At 42.8% G+C, this 19,898-nt stretch overlaps 1 protein-coding gene and 1 long non-coding RNA gene across 3 annotated transcripts in view; both read right to left on the minus strand.

Moving 5' to 3' along the window:
* Positions 1-2,550: 2,550 nt before the first annotated feature.
* LOC307181066 lies at positions 2,551-5,905 on the minus strand. 2 transcript variants are annotated; one of them, XR_013825855.1, is made up of 4 exons: positions 5,503-5,905; positions 5,166-5,303; positions 4,986-5,060; positions 2,551-2,625 (listed from the first exon to the last, which is right to left on the minus strand). It is a non-coding gene; the product is annotated as an uncharacterized lncRNA (long non-coding RNA). The 2 variants fall into 2 exon arrangements; XR_013825856.1 differs by having other exon boundaries at positions 4,986-5,303.
* Positions 5,906-6,463: 558 nt separating this feature from the next.
* LOC307181083 (protein WWC3-like) overlaps positions 6,464-19,898 on the minus strand; it is a 143,140-nt gene continuing 129,705 nt past the window's right edge. Inside the window, 5 exon segments of the mRNA XM_079911857.1 lie at positions 6,464-7,629; positions 7,631-7,657; positions 7,804-8,031; positions 9,827-9,919; positions 11,993-12,157. Of these exon segments, the coding sequence (XP_079767983.1) occupies positions 7,390-7,629; positions 7,631-7,657; positions 7,804-8,031; positions 9,827-9,919; positions 11,993-12,157 (753 nt within the window). The 3' untranslated portion in view covers positions 6,464-7,389.

Below are 19,898 nucleotides of genomic sequence, written 5' to 3' on the forward strand. Positions count from 1 at the left end.
TCAGAGAAGTCCTGAAACTTTTTTGATTATACTTTTCCATACTGTTTTCTTCACTTCTGATCCAATCAAATTGGTCTTACATATTCAAAGGATGTGGATGAACAGGGAAAAAAAAGAGGAACACAACCTCATACTGCAAACAGAAGCAAACAAGCCTATCCAACAACACGCTGTTAACCAAGCATAGAGAAAATGCTGAGTAGTAAAGAGACTTCTAGTCTTTGCCTTCCTCAGCCCCAAGAGGTGACCTCTTAGCTCTTAGAACATCCAGCCTGGTAACAGTGTTTCTGGTGACCTGGGGGCTTCCGGCTACACTTGGCAGTCTAACAGTGTGATATATGGTAGGGACTTGGGGCCATTGGGTATTAGCTCTACCACTGAAGGGACCAGAGGCTAGGATCAGCCACAGGGGTGGTCAGCCACATGGCTGAGCCCCAATAAAAACTCTGGACACTAAGGATTGGGTGGGTCTGTCTGGTTGACCAAACTTCATGTCTGCTGTCACACGTCACAGCCAGGAATACTGAGCAATATCCATGACTTCACTGGGAGAAGACAATTGGAAGGTTTGTGTGTGTAGCTTTCCTAGACCCTGCCCTACTGCACCTCTTCCCTTGGCTGACTTTAATCGGTATCCTTTCCCTATAATAAATTGTAACCGTGAGCGTAACAGCCTTCAGTGGGTATTGCAAGCTGTTCTAAAGTGTTATTAAATCCAGGTGTGCTTTGGGGAACCCTCCCACCCACAAACTTGCAAGTGGTATCAGATATCAGGGTGTGGTATTGAGGATGACAATCTAACACTGCCACTGCTCGTAATCTACCAATACCACGTTAGTAATACCAGGAATATAATTCCAGGGTCAAAAAGAACTACAAAAACACCTTTGTCTCCACTCAGTGGATTTCTTGTCCCTAGGAATACTGGCTTTGCAATTTTGATGTTATTTTATGTGTACTGTTTATAAAACTAAGTAACTTAATTAATACCAGGAGTTTCATCACAAGAGAAAGAGATACAGATATATGTAAAACAAAGTTAAGTTGGGGGGAAAATCTGTAAAGTTAAATTTTAACTGGAAATTTAATTTAATAAATAACGTTTACTTTAATTGGAAATAGGACATACAATTCAACTTCAAAAATTATTTTCAAAGGATTGCAAAAGTTGAGAAAATAAGAATAACGAGTCCCCATGTACGCACCCCCAGCTTCAACATTTTCTAACCCACGGCCAGCCTTGATTCATCTTTACCTAAGCAGTCCTGCACTGGGTCATTCTGAAACAAATGCCCAGCCACAGATCATTTGAACCTGAAATATTCTGGTACTCTTCTCTAAAAGGCAAGCAACTGCAACGGATTGCTAGGTTTCTTAGTCTCTTCCAATTTATGCTCTCTCTCTTTTCATCCACGTTTGAGTCTGTTCTCCTTTTTGACAAGAATTCCTCACGAGAGGTATCGTGCACTGCCACTGGGAGGCACATCATGTCTGGTTATCTCTTTTGTTGTCATGTTGAAATCAAGCAACAGGTTTAGGTGTCGTAAGCGTGACCCCCAACACTAATATCCACTCGCAATGTTTTCACTTAAGGAAAAGAACTTTGACACCAATGAAGTATTCTGGTCTACAATTTCCAGGTGAGTAGTAAATAATCAGGAGTGCAGGTAGCACAGGTGCAAAGTCCTTGTGGTGAAATAATACTTGAACAATCCCAGACTGTGGAGTACTGAATTAGACAGGAAGCCTGCACTCCTTCAAATTCAAAACAGGGAGGAAAACTCAGGTTAAAAGAGTCCCAAAGAGACACTACAGGAAACTGTGTGTGAGAACATTGGCTGGTCCTTGGATCCACGTGGGGAAGGGAACACAGGCACAGGAAAAGAAAGAAAGAATATAAAAGCAATAGAACAAGATGTGAACAATCATTTGCAGGTAGGCAGAAAATAAGCTGCCATCGGTTATTTGTCCTTGTCCTATTTTTTCAGTCTTTTTATATTTTGTGGTATTTTGTTAAAACCAGTTGGGGAAAATATTGTACTTCATTAGCACATCAGATACCAGCTAACACTGGATGTGAACCTCTGTCAGAGGAATCTGAGGAGTGGAGAGGGGAAACAACTCTGCAGAGAAACATTTCATCAACACCAGGTTAAGGTTATTCGGACACCTTTAGCCCTTTACCTCAAGGAACTCACCTAAAGTCATCACACTCGAAACAAAGTTTCCCTCTCGTGGCCAACTGTAGTTTATATAGCTAACCTGCAGAGACTGGGCTGATGGATGCAGCCCAAAGGGAAGTCACACAACTGTTTAGCGTCAAGTTCAAGAGACCGTCTGGCAACTTCTCGTCCCAAATGTGTGGACTGGGATGAGAATGGGACTCAAGGAGAACATCTCTGCCAGAAGCAACCGTCACTTATCTCTCTGACTTCCACATTGCAGTTCTGTCTAATCAAGGTAGGGTACAAGTAAAATAGAAGGAGCAACAGGAAAAAGGAAGAAAGAGAGAGAAGGTTGGGAGGGAAGAAAGGAAACAAATACCTGTGTCCAATTTGATAAAGTTGGGTATGTTGCCAGTCCCTAAATCAATCAGTACTGTGTCGTTCACCTTGATGAGACAACCTGGGTATTGAACGGTACAAGCATATGAGTTACCAAGTGCAGGATTCCCTTTGAACCCACAGTTAACTTCCTCACTTCGCGTACTATCTCACACAGCAAAGAAAACCGATATAAAGTGTAAAAGCAAAGCCAACTGAAACCACCACCTAATTATTATCCCATCTGCATGATCAGATCCCCCAGATGGCTGTCCTCTTGCTCTCTGTACATCCCCTGCTGGACCAGTGCCTGCTTCGCCTACACCCTACTCACATGATTGACTTTGTCCTACATACCTGCCCCTGCCCCAGCTAGTGATTGCTGTAGCTTTAGATCAGAACACCTTTACCAGGATAGCTTAACAAAGGGGCAGTGAGGGGTGTGCCCCTCTACTAGTTTCCCTGGTAACTAATGAGCCAACCTGGTGTCAATTCCACCTATAACTGGTAACCTTCCCCCTACCCCAGGAGTCCTGCCTGCTGTGAGCTGCACATAATGGGGTGTTGCTCCAGGACCTTGCTTAGATGTGTAAACCCCGCCCCCAGCCATTAAACCACTGATGTCTACCTTGCTGACCCCAGGCTCTTTCTTTGGTCTTAAAGCTGGGCAAATGCAGGGTTTGCAGGCCTAGGGCTTGCAGGCCTCTGGCCTGCAGCTCAAGAGTGAGACAAAGGAAATCTCACAGGGATGAAAGATTCAGGATACATAAAATTTTAAAAATAATAAAGTAAGATAAAATAAAGTAAGGTCAATAGAACGCTATGATAGTTTGATTTAAAATAAGAAATATGTTACTTTGGTCTTCATCCAAGGTTCTTCCTAACACAGAAATCAGTGAAAAGGTGAAATCAATGTCTTTTTTTATCCCTAACAAGCTTTTCAACCATGAGTTTATTTTAATGAGGAGACTTTTGGAAAACCCTGGATTACTATAGGATGGCAGCTGAAATATTTACAGACAAAATGATATTGTGTGTGGGATTTGCTTCGAAATATGAGGAGAAGTGAATGGAAGTGTAAGAGAAACAAATTTGGCCATGACTGATCCATGTTGAAATTTGGTCAGAGGACCATAGGGATTTATTTTACTATTTTTATACATTTATAGTTCTCCAAAACTTAAAAGGAATTTTAAAATGTATTTCCACTCTGTTTTAAGAACTCTAATTTTAAGAAATACTTTCAAACAATACAAATCGGAGGAAATGGTGACATAAGCAAAGAGAGGAATATTGATTATTACTTATTCCCACAACAGAAGAATATTTATTTAAGGAGTTTTCAACCAAAGTTTGACAACTCAGTGATCATAGGAAGAAAAAATTAGTTTACTTGTAGCTCTGTTTTAAAAGAAGCTGGTGGCAGCATTTTGACAGTTTCTTGAAAAGGGATATCAACATTTGCAATCTACCTCTGACTACCCTGAGTAAGACTGCCAATAAAATAGGGCAGTTTTCTTAATGACAAAGGAAACATATAACCATATTATGTCATACAGTTTATGATGCTCCCACGACGTCAGGAATTTATTCTAGGGCCTACAATAGTGCCAGGTAAGTAGCAGGTGTTCAGTAAATATGTTTTATTAATAAAGGAATGAATACATGAAAAAACATACGAATGACCGAGTTCTAAATTTTAATTGAGGAAGATATAGTATTTTATATCACTTCACCATGGGGACACAAAACTTAAGGATATACAAAGATAAACATAAGGCAACAGGACTTAACTTTTCGTTCATGTGGGATATGCTCCTGACAGTCTTAATTGATCAGAAGTTGCAAAATCAAGCCCACCATCTGCTCCACCACAGCCTCTAACACAGACCATTTGTCTTTTCCAGCATGAACAATGAACACTCAAAAAGGGGTCCTCCACAGGCAGCACAGAACTTTTCTTCATTGGTCTCGATTTTACTTCCTTACTATGATCTTATAAAAGCAATCACATGCAAGGCAGAGCATGGAGAAGTAAAACAGAGAAGTGGCAAATGTAAGAGGCCACTGCACGGCCATAGAAGCTGCATTTGGCTAAGACGGGATTTAAAACAACAAAAATCCCCCAGCTCTCTATCAGGGAAACACTTCCAAATGGAAATCTGTTTGAGCTGGGGATAGAGGGTGGAGGGGGGTATGTTATTCAGTGTTATTCAAAAGCACCTGTCTGGGGCATTTCTATGCTGGCACAGCTGCTAAGAAGAAGCACAGAGAAAATGCATTCTGCAAGCCTCCCCACATGAATGGAGACTGTACCTCAGATATAAATAACTTGCCATTTGCATCCTCTAGAGTCCCGTGGTAGACAGTTCTTTGTTTGATTTTAAAGTTTCAAATAGCTCAGGGAAGTTAGAGAGGGCCTAACTGTCCTCACTTGCTTACCCATGCTGTCTGCTTGGCTGCTCATTCTACTAAGGAATGTTTTGTGAGTCTCTACTTCCACTGCCAGTATATACACTAAGAAATTGACGAGGGAAAAAAAATCAAAACAAAGATTAGAAACACATAGCAACAGATGACAACTGTGAATAGCATAAAGTTTTCAGTCTTAGTACTACTTACAAACTATTGTCCATATTTTCAACGGAAAAGAGGGAGAAGAAAGCTACAGGAAGAGTTGTATTTTCTTTCTGTCTTTCTTTCTTTCACATTTTGTGACTGATCTTGTTTATTCATCCAAAGCGTCATGAAGAAGAGTGCCTTTTAAATATAATAAGTATATATTAGGCAAAATATTTATATCACTTGGCAATTCAAAGAATAGTTGTACCCTTTTATTGAATAAAAATATTTTTCCTCATGAGCTAGTTCTAAGATTTCTTAAGAAATGTTGGCAAGACTCCAGCATGGGGCGGGCGCCTTCTGAGCAAAAGCACATGCTCTCCTGTGAGTGACTCGCCTGGTAGCTGTAGTTCCCACGGAAGCTGGCTTCCTCAAGAAAGCGCCTTCAAAGGTTATCGTGTCCATGTCGTGACTGCTCTATCCATCAGCGGATCCAGTGACTCAGTGAAAACGCACCTTCCTTCTTCTATTTTCACTTTCCTGCAGGGCAGAGCAGCAGAGCGGTAGCTCCACCAGTGCCCTCCTTGTCGGTCAAGATCAGATGGGGCGGACTGGAAAGGCAGGCGGGGCTGCCGAGGCCGGGTGAGGGTGGGCTGTGTGCCTGCCGGGGGCTCCGTGACCAGCCTCAGACCCGGGGTGGGCACGGAAAGGTGCACGGAAACCAGGGGCTATGGGTGCCCAGCCCGCGCGGGAGACCAAGCTCCGCAAAGCGCACCCCGCACTGACTTAGGACTGAGCCCCTAAGGTGGCATCTTAACAGAACATAAAGGGTGCGAAAGTGTACACTATACATGATAAATGCACACAGGAGAAACGGGACGAGTGACGAGTTCAGCACAAAGTGTTTGAATTTCCGATGTCAGAACACAAAACCGGCCCCAAAGATCATTCTACCACCAGGCAAATACTGAAGAACCAAGTTTCAGTCTTAAAATACATCTTAAAGTCAGTATTCTCCTTCAAGGAGGAAGAAAAGAACCATGAATAAATGACAATAGAGTGAATTTGCCTGAGTTTCTGTCTTCCACCCTTCAAGTCAAAGAAAACAGCATGGAAACTGTCGAATCTTCACACAACAGCTACTCTTTTATAAAATAACCTGTTTGAGATGTTAATTTAACAACAAGGAAAAGCCAAGCCCTGCTTGGCTTTTCGAAAAAAAATTGGACTTTCGAAAAAAAATTGTATATTAATAACTTTGCACAAATATTTGAAAGACAATTTTAGCTAGACAATTTTAGAACTTCGCAGAAATAAAATAGGCAGATAAATACTCCAGCAAACATCATCAACCGGCAGCAGGGGTATGTTAGCCCGTGGTCTCGTGAAAAATGTTATCTTCTCCGTGGGTGGGCATGGAAAAAATTATGTTAGAAGGTGATATGCAGACACTGAAAGCTGGCAGGAAGCTCTCATATCAATGATGGCTTTCCTTGTTCAAAGAACAATCAGAATTTGAATTTCCATAATATATGTTCGTATACAAATTCTCAAAATTTTAATAGAAGTTATGATACTCCTAGGAGGGCAGGGATTTATCTCCAGTGGCTGGAAGAGTGCCTGCTACATAGTGTTAACTCTTGTTCTATCAACAAATGAATACATTTTAAAAATATATCAATAGATGAATTCTAAATCAAAACTGAAGGAAGTGGTTATAATATCTTGTGTTATTTTATGATAAGGACATAAAAATTACAGGTATAGAAAAAAACAAAGCTAAAAGTCAGGCACAAAGTAGTATGGATAGAACTGTGTTAACTGCGGCTGTATAAAAGAACAAAACCATGCAAAACTAATTTATGTCATTAGAATTCAACACAGTGTTTAAGGAAATTTGCAGAGTAATCTGGAAATGCTGATAATGTTTTGATTTCTGTCATGTTCAGTTTATGAGAACTCACTAAACTGTCTTGGTAAGAAAAGAACATTTTCCTGAATATAGAGTATGCTTCACTCTAAATTTTAAAAAGCAAAGATAACACATACTGTACATATGTAAATTGCTGTTATTTATGATCATAAGCATAAAAAGATATTACAAGAGCCGGTAAGTGAATTATGTTTATTAGATGAAATCAGTCATGAAAAAAATAACAGGTTAGGTAGTAACATGTGGTATGTTAATTCTTAATAAGCTGAATGCAAAATTAAACAAAAATGATCACACCTGGCCTTAATTAAAGCTCCACAGAAAATAAATCAGGAGAAAAATCGCACAATGCTAACAGCAGTGGGGATTCCAGCTTTGTTCTCGACTTCCTTGTGGGTCTCTCTCAATACTTACTTTACTCTTCATAATGACAAAGGTATGACAGTAAAAATCAAGCGCGAGAGTGAGGCCTGGGCTTCTCCCCACCTGAACGCCTGCACCCAGCTGGATGGGCTCTTTGAGGTTCCGCCCGCGCAGCTGGCACACCCCTTTGGAGGCCTTCTTCAGCGTCTTCTCAGCGGCCTGTTCTTGAATGGAAGTCAAGTTTGGTCTGTCTCGTCTGGAACAGCAACGCGGGGTGAACCAGACGGGTTTGCTTCCAGTTTTAAGGAAGAGCGATGGAAGCCCCTGCCAGCTCCGGGCACCGGGAGGCGAGAAAGGCCCGGCCGCCTGCCCCCTCCCCGCGTTGGCGGGCCGGGGCCTCACCTGCCTCTCGGCCTCCCGCAGCAGGCTCCGGAAGCGCTCGTCGCGCAGCAGCCAGGCCGGGGGCTCGGCGTGGCCGCGGAGCTGGGCGTCCTCCAGGCGCTGGCGCAGCTCGCGCAGGTCGCACAGCTCCTCGGTCAGCTGCCGCTGCCGCGTCCGCGACGCCTGGAGGTCCAGCTCCAGGTCCAGGGACGTGCGCGCCGCCAGCGCCGCCACGGAGGACCTGCAGGGCTGCGAGACCGCGGCCGTGAGCGCGCCCACCCCGCCCGCGCCCTTCCCGCAACTTCTTCCCCGAGTGACCGACCCCACTGGAGAGAGACAGCCGCAGCGTGGCCCGACGCCAACACAACACGGATGGGGGCCACACGGGTTCAAACCTCCACTCCGGTAACGAGCCAGTGACAGCAAGCTGTCCGCTGTAATGACGACCTAGGCTTTGGCTAAAGCGCAGAGAAACAGACCCTCTCACACGGGGCAGGAGGGCGTCATCTTTCTCAAGTGCTACTTGACAATATAAGCAAGAGCCACAAAATGTTGTGTTTTCTTTGGTTCTGAAATTTCATATGACTTGCACCTGAAAGGCACAGCTGATGATGTGCAAAAGCTTTATGACAGAAAAATTCCTAAATACCTGACAAGAGAAAAGTGATCAAATACATTATAAGGCCCGCAGAAAACGCAGCTACTGTAGAAAGATGAAAAATAGACCGACATGGCAAAATCTTAATGGCCTACTGTATAACGGGAAAAAAGCACGTTATAAACCACGTTGAGGGCTTTCTGGTTAAACACACACAAGCTGTCAAAAACGTTCCTCCCCAGGGAATTCCCTGGTAGTCCGATGGTTAGGACTCCCCGCTTCCAATGCTGGGCTGCAAATTCAATCCCTGGTCAGAGAACTACAACTGCAAGCCGCACAGCGAGGCCGAACATCAACAACAACAACAACAAAAAACGCTCCTCCCCACACACGCCTGAAGTAAGCAAGTCTCCTGTTTTCAAGAAAGCTCTAAGACGAGAATAGAATTTTGTACACAGAGCTGAGAGCAGTACTTCCCACGCCACGGCTAACAACGCTGGGGAAGGCAGTTAGTGCAACAAAATCACAACTCCACGAGCCTATCAGCGTTGTTGGGAGGACTGAATAACTGTATGCGTTTTACACACCCATAACACTATTTTGCACATATACAGAAGTTAAATGCAAATCTAAGTGACTTAATAAACACAAACTCATTTAAAAGCTCTCCTGAATTCATAGTAGAGCTCACTGGTTCCCAACCACGGGTGACTTGGGCCCTCCGGGGACATTTTTGGTCGTCACAACTGGGGGAGGGGGTGGTACCGGCAACTAGTGGGTCAAGGCCAGGGATGCAGCTCAACGGCCCACAGTGCACAGGACAGCCCCCAACAAAGACAGACGTAGGCCAAAATGCCAACAGCATGGCTGCTGAGAAATACTTTTGTTGCTGAGTTATGTATTTTCTTATCACTCTCAGTCAGCGGCTACTCTAAATACAACCACCACAAGGAGATCTGGGAATTTCTTTTTCTTTCACAGAATTCTTGCCCGGGAAGGTCAGGGAACCACTACCTTACAAATTAAAAGGAGTAAAACTGTGTAAACTGGCGTGACGTGGAGAAAAACTCCGGTGTATATAAAGGAAAACTGTAGAACAGTCCTATGTAGGAGAATGCGCCACAGTGAAAGACCCAAATTTTCTAAACTGTATATACTCCCTTGTCAAAAAAGAAAGAAGAATCTCTCATACAGAATGGCTGTTTATTAATTTATTATATTTTAAAATGTAACGATCATGTATTATCTTAGATTATGACATCTTAGGAAATTAACAAATACTGGTAACATTGACATTACATACACTTTTAAAAATTATATCTAAGTAAACAAGGAAATAAACATATTACCTTTCAATTAATCTTACCTAAAATATTACCCCTTCAGGTTTGTGGAAATAACTCCCAGCATACATACAGACGGCAGATTAGTCTACGTGGCACATACCTGCTTATAGCGAAGGGTTCGTCTTTCCAAAGTGTTTCGGACAAGGGGGGACTTGCGGGCCAGCATTGAACTGTCGCTGTCACTACGATAAAGCTACACCAAAAAGACGGAGGTTCAGAAACACTTCCTCAAGAGTTCAACATTCATTCTCTGTGTACTCTGAACTGGATTATTTTGGTTCTCGTGCAGGTACTCAAACAGTTATGACGTTTAGAGCTTTTACCAAGACTTTGGGTTTCGCTTACAAGAAAACCCCACACAAGAGTTTCAGGCCAAACAAAGACAAACCAAATAAGCAGACCAACCCCCGGCCCCACCCCTGCTTCAGGTCCATCAACCGAACCAGCTGAGGTTTTCCAGGCTAATCGCGCAACACAATTTCGGTCCTATCAATGCCAACTGCCACTTGGTACGGTGTGACGCTCATGAAAACCCGCACTCCCCTCAGCGCTTTTCACTTTTTATCAGTCATTCTCATTTGCTGTGTTTCTAGCTTTGGCAAGAGCTGGGAAGAGTGGCGTTCCAGATAAGAGCCTCGTTCCTGGCAGGAGGACAAGCCCACACCACTAACACCCACCCTGCCCGTCAAGGGAAAAGGCCTGTCTTTAAAAAGAAAAATAAATAATGCCGACTTCACGGGAGCCGAGACGTTACGTATTTCATTTGGCGGCAGGTTTTCATTTCAGGATCAACATGTATCTGTGTGAAAGCAAAGTCCTGGCCTTCACGGCCTTACTTTCCATGCCAGTGAACCCCAGATAGCAGGAAATGTTGCAGCACTGCACTTACGTGCCTCCCAGTCATCACAAACATATATAAAAACAGAGGCCTCTAGAAGCATCGCCGGTCAGTGCGTGTGCCTTTGTGCAGGGCGCAAAGCACAGTGCAGGGGCTGGAGGCCTGTCTCTGGGGAGGTGAAGGGCTTCCTCCTTCACCGCCCCGTCCTCCTCAGCAAGCAGGCGGGAGGCTGCTCCACAGGGGTTCAGCAGGAGTCTAGGATAAGGAAGGATGGCCTTCGATCAGGCACCTCCAGCCGCGTGATGAAGCATCAGGCCCCACAAGGCCGCAGCCTGATGGGGCGGGAGTGCCCCGCCTGACCCTGGGCTGCCCGGGGCAGCGCGACCGGGACACCTCACTGTGTGGGGAGAGGAGCTGCAGGCCTCGCAAACGTGGCCACCTGGGCCCCAGCCCCTGTTGCTCCCTCCTGTGAGTAAAGGATTCCCTGCCCAAGAAAGGTGGGCTCCCTGCTCAGCTCCTGGGCAGTGACCTGTAAGTCCCTAGAACGTTCTAAGTGTCTCTGTTTACCTGGGGACCTTGGCCCGGCCGCACCGTCTCTGCTGACAATGTGAGGGGGGCCCTGGGCCACCAGCTTGACCCTGGAGGGGCTGCAGACGAAGGTCAGCCACGCCGGCCACGAGCTGTGCCCCGTGACCACCCCTACAAAACCCCTGGGCACCAAGCCTCCGGTGAGCGTCCCTGGTTGGCTGTGCTCCGGGCACGCTGCCACTGCTCCGGGAAGTGAGAGCTGCCGCACAACTCCGCTGCGGGAGAAGGGTTGGAAGTTCCACCACGTCTCTCCGGAGCGCTGCCCGACGCCTCTTCCCTCTGCGCGTCGGTCTGCACCCCTTCCCTGCGGCGCACCATCATCGTGGATACGACGGCTTTTCTGAGTTCCGTGAGTCCTAGCCAATTTCTGAGCCTGAGGGTGGGCCTGGAGACCCCTCAGTGTCTCCCACGGAGGCCTGAGGGTCTGCCTCTCTCATATGATCAAACTCTGGCTTTGCCCTAATGCAGCGGCCCCTTGGTAGCCCTTTCAAGGGAAGATGCTTTCTCCAACGAGCCCCGTCAGAGGAGCTGGAGGGTCACAGCTCTGCTCGAGCCAAACGGCGCCCCAGTGTGCTGCGTCGTGAGCACTTATCCTCAACAGCGCCTCGTCTCTGCTAGTCCGTGCCGTCACTGTCACACGGCCACGGCCGGCCAACCTCCAACCTGCTGTCCTGTCTCCACGGACCACAGCAGGTGGGGTCTCCCCCTCCACCTGTCTCAGAGTTCTCAACCCTGCGTGCAGATGAGGATCTGCCGGGAGCTCCAACCCTCTGCTGCCCAGCCCCACCCGCGACCGATGAAGAATCCTTCCAGGCAGGTGGCAAAGGACTCCCGACTTACTCTGCAAATGTACTGGCTTCGCGCTCCGGGCGAAAAAGTCTGGGAACGGACAACGGGGCTGCTCCGCGTGAAGGGCGAGCCGCGGGCCCTGCGGCCGGGCCTCCCCTTCGGCAGACTCGCCACCTCTTCCGGGAAGAGATCTTCTGTGTTGGTTTCCTTATCAACCTAGATAGTAATTTATTGTTTACCATGACTCTTTCTAGAACACAAGCATTAAATTAGTGGAGTCACCAAACAACCTTGCCATTTCCACTGGAGCTCTAACTGGCATTTCACATTTAATGAGTCTAAACGTGAATTTCTGTACTCTACCAAAAGTTTTTCATTTGTTCACGCAAAAAAATCTTAGTGTCATCCTGGACTCCTGTCTTTCTCTCACACTCCATTATCTAGACCAAGAGAAACTGCGTTGGCACAATTTTCAGAATTACAAGTATTTTGCACATGCATGAACCTAGAGCATATTAGGCTTAGTGAAATAAGTCACACACAGGAAGACAAATGCTGTACGGATTCACCTATATGTGGAATCTAAAAACACAACATAACTGAACAAACCTAACAAAACAGCAGCAGAGTCATAAATCCAGAGAACAAATGGGATTGTCAGACGGGAGACAGGTGATGGGAGGAAAGAAATAGGTGAGGGAGATTAAGAGGTACAAACTTACAATCACAAAACAAATGAATCACAGGTATGAATATACAGGGTGGGGAACGGAGCCAATACCTGCACACTATCTTTGTGTCGTGACAGATGTTAACTCGACTTACTGTGGAGATCACTCTGACATGTACAGAAGTATGTTGCATAACAGGGACTAACAAAGTGTTGTAGGTCAGTTATATTTCAAAAACCAACAAGCTCACTGAAAACAGACAAGATCTGTGGTTACCAGAGGTGGGGATTGGGGGAGGGGGAATTCAATGAAGGCAGTCAAAAGGTACAAACTTCCACTTACAAGATAAACAACTACTAAGCATGTATGTACAGCATGATAAATAGAATGAACACTGCTGTATGTTATATATGAAAGTGGTCAAGAGCGTAAATTCTAAGAGTTTTCATTACAGGAAAAATATTTTTTTCTATTTCTGTAATTTTGTGTCTATGTGAGATGATGGATGGTCACTAAACTTACTCTGGTATCATTCTAACATGTGTGTAAGTCCAACCGTTATGATGTATACTTTAAACCTACGCAGTGTTTATGTCAATTATATCTCAATAAAGTGAAGAGAGAAAAAATCAGGCGTTTTTTGACCCCTTGTCACCAACCCTTCATCCAAGTCACCATCATCTCCTACTCAGCACATTAGTGCTACACACTTCTCATTGCCCTGCCTGATTCCATGCCTACCCTCCCCTTGAGTCAATTCTTAGTGCAATTATGGAGATCCCCGTAAAACTGAAGTACAATCACGTCACCCCTGGCCTCAAAACTACTCCTCAATTTCCTACCCCTTTCAGAAAAAAAACAAGAGTCCTGAGTGGACCCTACATAATTTGGCCCCTTCACTAACTCTGCTCTCAGCTGTGACAACTGCTTCTGCTCATCGCCCCAGCCCATGCTCCTTGCTATTCTCTGACCATATTAGGCCTTCCACCTCAGTGCCTCAGTGCCTCATGCTCTTCCCCAGCTCCTGCACTTCCTTCCTTAAGGTCTCTACTCAAAATTCACCTTCTCAGAGATGCCTCAAAATGACCACCATTCCTAAAAATCTAAACCCTCATGATATTATTTGTTCGTTAGCCTCTCTGTTAAAATGCTTTCTTAAAACAGGGTGATTTGCGAAAATGGTGAACTAGGAAGCTCTAAGTCCTGGTTTCTTCATGGAAACATCAAAAAGCACTCAACTATACCTCAAAACAAAACAAAACCATACACTGCTGAATAGACCCACAGGAGCTCTGCAAACAATCGCAGTCTTTAGTGAGCAAATGAATGAAGAAAAATGATAAAATATTCAAAGTGAAAAAATATTCAAGTGGTAGGAAAGTTTACAGCATTTCATTTTTTACTAACCCTTGATCATGGTCTTTTAACTTAGAGGAGACAGCAGCCTAGTTCCCAATTCCCTCCCTTAAACTAGAAAAAGTAGGGTAGACCTTACTTGTAACATTTTTACATGTTACGGAGCTAAAGGTTTGGACTAGTTTTGCCTCACTTGAATCTCAGGTGCAGGAGAAGCAGCATGGCCCATCTTAGTCATAGAAAAGGATCAGAAGCAGCAGGCGGGACTCCTGAAAGCTGCTGCTGGACTGACCTACTGGTATAAACATACAATAGACCACAAAAAGCCCTACAATAAGCTGGGTACACACAATCTGGAAAATTGAGCCTTCAAAAATTGAGCTATTTATATAGGGGAATTGAGAAAGCAGAAAGCAGGGTCAGGCAACACACGCTGAAGGAAAGACTCAACACACACTGACGGAAAAAACTGGGGAGGTCATAAGCTTTCACTTCAAGGTGATGTCGAGGCTCACAGTCTGCAAAATCTGGGAAAAGTGCCTGTTTTTTCAAATGTGCAATTTTCAACAACAACCAAAAAAAATCACAAGGCATAGAAAGAAACATGGAAAGATGGCCCATTCAAAGGAACCAAATAAAGCAACAGAAATCATCTCAAAGCAAGCATAGACAACAAACCTACAATTTCAAATAATTGTATTAGGTATGTCCAAAGAGCAAAAGGAAAAAAACATGGACAAAAAATAAGGAAATCAGGAAACAATATATGAATAAAATAATAATGATGATAATGAGTAAAAGATATAAATTACTTTTTAAAAAAGCAAAGCTGGAGGCGAAAAAAATAAAACAAGTGAAATAAGAAATTCACTAAAGAGGTAAAATGACATATTTAACTAGATATAAAAACAAGAGGCAAACTGGAAGACAGGACAACTGAAAAGAAGGAATCCAGCAAACAAAGAAAAAGGACTGAAGGAAAGTGAACACGGCCCATAGGATCTATAGGACACTGTGTCAGTGGACCATTATGGGATCCTTATAAGGAGAAAAGAGAAAGTAGTAGAAAGATTTTTTTGAAGATATAGGAAGACTTTCCACATTTGACAAAATAGACATATAAATACAAGAAGCTTCACAACTACAAGTAGGATAAACTCAGGGTGACCCACAACAAGACACATTAGTATCAAACTGAACAAAGATAATGATGTAACACAGAAAGCAGCAAGAGAGAAATTCCTGGACACATTTAAGGAAACCACAGTAAGATGATAAGGAGAAGCGTGGAGGACACAGGCAATTAGAAAAGTTGTCTGAGGACGTTTCTTTCCTAGGACTGGGCTTGCTTTGATTCCTGTTACCAGTATATACAGCTGCCTTTAAACGTCTTAATATAACTAAATTCTCACCCTGGTTCTTTTCTGGACCGTATTTTCTGTTATATTCATCTGCCTATAACCTCTTATTCCTGGCTGACAGCAGGACTGCAGACCCCCTGCGGCTCTAACATACTGTGGCACCAGCCCTGATATATGTGGCCTCAAAGCTGATATCCAAACTATACCATTAGTGGTGTGAGTCTGGCAAGACAAGAACCAGCCCTTACGGTAGTCCCCAGGTAAGGCAGAACACTGTAAGCAGGTTCCACTCATTACCTTTGCCTAAGAGAAGAAATGAGAATTGGCATTTTCTTCCCAAACACGCTGTGCTACATTGGAAAGGGTCTGGGATAAAGGTGAGCAAAATGGCATGAAATTTCCTTCTGTTTTGAATGCAGCTTTTCTTGATTAGACATGTACTTGGTTCTTAACTCATTTCTAAAGTTCTTATAAACTATTTTGACCTGTATATTATATATTTGATGTTTCCATGGGGGAAGAGAGCCTAGAGTTTCCTCGTCTGCCATCTTGTTGATTTCTCACTCTGAGGATTATTATCAGTGGCTCTGGTACACGACTGAAGTGAAGTTGGTGTCAATTCAAATTAGGTTGTTGCAACTTTAGGATCCTACATGTAATCCCCATGATAAACACACACACAAAAAAACCTATCACATATACATACAGGGAAATGAGAAGGGATACGAAACATGTCAAACAACCAAAAAATCAACTAAATGTAAAAGAAAGAGGAAATGGAGGAAATGATGGGCAAAAAAACCTGTAAGATACAGAGAAAACAAGTAACAACACAGCAACAGAAAGCATCCTTGTAAGAAATTACTTTAAATGTAATGAGACTAAACTCCCCAAAGACATGCACTGACAGAACAGATAACACAGAAACCAACAACATATTGTTCAGGAGACCCATTTTTGATCTAAAGACACAGATAGCTTGAAAGTAAAAGAAAAAATATTCTGTGGAAATAGTAACCAGAAGAAGAGAGAAGGGAGACTATACAAGCCAAAAACCATTACAGAATGCAAAGATTGATATATATGTCAATTTAATATTGACATATTGATGAAAAGTCTATTGATAAAAATGTCAATTCCTCAGAAAAATTTAACAATTATAAATACATTTGAACCAAACGTAAGAGCTCTATAGTATGTGAAGCAAACATTAATATGAGGTTTGCTATGGATTTTCAATACATGGACTTTAATATGTTGAGGGATTTTATTTCTACTTAAGTCCTTGAGTGTTTTGACAATGACGGTGGTCAAATCATTTTTTCTTCAGGTGTTAGTCTGCCACAGCTGCTCTTAAAAAGCAGCACAGTGTCTGCTCTTACATTTTGGGGTAGATTGCCTCTTTCCTCTTCATTTATTTGGTCTTGTAGGTTTTTACCCTGCTCCTTCATCTGTGCCGTATTTTTTTGCCTTCTCTCTTTTTTTTTAATGAGTGGGATTGTGTTCCTGTCTTACTGGTTGGTTGGCCTGAGGCTTCCAACACTGGAGTTTGTAGGCTATCGGGTAAAGCTGTCTTGGTCCTGAGATGAGGAACTCCATGAGACCTCACTCTGATGAATATTCCCTGGGATCTGAGGTTCTCTGTTGGCGGGAATGTAAATTGATACAACCACTATGGAGAACAATACGCAGGTTCCTTAAAAAACTAAAAATAGAACAACGATACGACCCAACAATCCCACCACTGGGCATATACCGTGAGAAAACCGTAATTCAAAAAGAGGCATGTACCACAATGTTCACTGCAGCTCTGTTTACAATAGCCAGGACACGGAAACAACCAAAGTGTCCATTGACAGACGAATGGATAAAGCAGGTGTGGCACATATATACAGTGGAATATTCCTCAGCCATAAAAAGAAACGAAACTGAGTTACTTGTAGTGAGGTGGATGGACCTAGAGTCTGTCATACAAAGTAAAGTAAGTCAGAAAGAGAGAAACAAATACTCGTATGCTAACACATATATATGGAATCTAAAAAAAAAAGGCTCTGAAGAACCTAGGGGCAGGACAGGAATAAAGACGCAGACGTAGAGGATGGACTTGAGGACATGGGGAGGGGGAAGGGTAAGCTGGGACAAAGTGAGAGAGAGGCATGGACTTATATATACACTACCAAATGCAAAACAGATAGCTAGTGGGAAGCAGTCGCATAGCACAGGGAGATCAGCTCCGTGCTTTGTGACCACCTAGAAGGGTGGAGTAGAAAGGGTGGGAGGGAGATGCAAGAGGGAGGGGATATGCGGATGTATGCACACATATAGCTGATTCACTTTGTTATACAGCAGAAGCTAACACAACAATGTAAAGCAATTATACTCCAATAAAGATCTATAAAAAAAATACCATAGACTAGGGAGATTAAACAACAGAAAAGTATTTTTTCACAATTATGGAACTCAAGTCCTAGGTCAGGAGGGCTGTCAGCAGGGTTGATTTCTATTTTGTTTATGTCTGGTTTAATCATTACTTCCTTCTTTGTGTTAGTTGTCATTTATTTGCTCCTCTTTTCTAGTTCTTTAAGTTGTAAGGTTTTGGTTTGTTGATTTGAGATATTTCTTCCTTTGTAAGGTAAGAGTTTATAGCCATTAATTTCCGTCTTAGTAGAGAGGAGGAAAACTTGCCACAACGTGGCAATGATGTTCTAGATATGACACCAAAAGCACAGGCCACAAAAGTAAAAAGGGCACAATCAACAGACCTCAAAGACAACCCACTGAATGGGAGAAAATATACCCAAATCAGGTATCCAGTAAAGAATTAATATCCAAAGTATCTGAAGAACTCCTACGAGTCAAAAACAAACAAATCTGATTTTAAAACTGGCAAAGAACTTAAAGAAGATATACAAATAGCCATTAAGCTACATGAAAATATGATCACACTATGAATCCCTAGGGAAATAAAAAGCAAATCCACAACGAATACTACTTTACATCCATTAGGATAATTATTGTGACAGAAGCAGAAAACAACAAGTTTTGGCAAAGACTGGGAGAAAATGGAACTTCAAGTGCACTGCTCACAGGAATGCAAAATTGTGCAGCCACTGTAGAAGAAAATATGATGGATTCTTAAAACATTTACTGTTGAATTACCATATGATGACCCATTTTTATCTCTAGGTATACACCCAAAAGAAATGAAAGCAGGGACTGAAACAGATATTTGTATAACAATTTTCTAGCAACATTATTCATCATAGCCAAAAGATGGATGCAACTCAAGTGTACATCGACAGATGAATGCATAAACAAAATGTGTCACATATGTACAGAGGAATATTGTTCAGCCTTAAAAAGAAAGGAAATTCTGATGCAACCAACATGGATGAACGCTGAAGACATATGCTAAGTGAAATAATTCAGACACAAAATGATAAATATTGTATGACCGCATTTATAGCAGGTAGCCAAACTAGGCAATCTCAGAGAAACAGAAAGTGGAACAGTGTTTACTAAGACCTGGTTTGGGAAGAACTGGGAGTTACTATTCAATGGGTACAGAGTTTCAGTTTGAGATGACGGAAAAGTTCTGGAAATGTAATGGCAATGACTGTACAACATTATGAACGTACTTAATGCCACTAAATTATACACCTGAAAGGGTTAAATAGGTAAATTTTATGTTATATATTTGCCACAATAAAAAACTTAATAAAGCTTTAAAAGCTCAAAACAATCAGTATTATACTTTACTGATTTATTTGGTCTCTTGCATGCATGCTCTTGAAAGCAGGGCTGTTTCTTTTCTGTGCTGTTGCATGTGCAATCGGTGGTACATAACAGGTGTTCAATAAATACCTGAGGAAAGAATAGATATGGAGAGTAGGTACTGGTATCTACAAAAATTAAAGAAAACTATATATTGTCCCTGCTATCAATAAATGTATCATCCATTGAGCAGATCAGTTACACGCATTAAATACCTGAAGAATTCCAAAGAAACATGAAAACAATATGCAACAGTGTAGTATTGACTGTAATATGTAAATACTCACGGAATTCAGGATGAATTACTACGGGAAAATCATCAAGAAGAAAATCTGAGTAATGTGCGACATAAAAGGAAAAAGAACGCAGTCTGAAATGGCATAGAGTGGGCACAAAGCAAATGTAAAAATTCAGGAGAAAACTTTAAAGTGGCACCAAAAAGACTAGGGGGTTGGGGAAAGCCATAAAAAGCCTATTAGATTTATTTAGCTAATAGCAGGTCTGCAAGTTAGGATAAAGTACCTAGGTTTGCACTGATGAGTCAGAAAAAAGATACAGCATCCTAAGCAAAGTGATGACCTAAGGGAAAGATGTTTAAGGGAATCAATCTGAGGCTGAAATGAAAAATAAACTAATGTGGGTGGAAAATAAAGGCAATTTATGCAAAAAGTTCCCATAATGATCCGTTAAAGATATACCGAAGCCTATGGATCCTCTCCCCAAGAAAAAAATCCATATACGTTGTGTGGCATATGATTATCAGGTTGAGGACCTCAGACCTAGGCTAAAGAACTG

This window comes from Stenella coeruleoalba (assembly GCF_951394435.1).
Source record: "Stenella coeruleoalba genome assembly, chromosome: Y".
Lineage (NCBI taxonomy): Eukaryota > Metazoa > Chordata > Mammalia > Artiodactyla > Delphinidae > Stenella > Stenella coeruleoalba.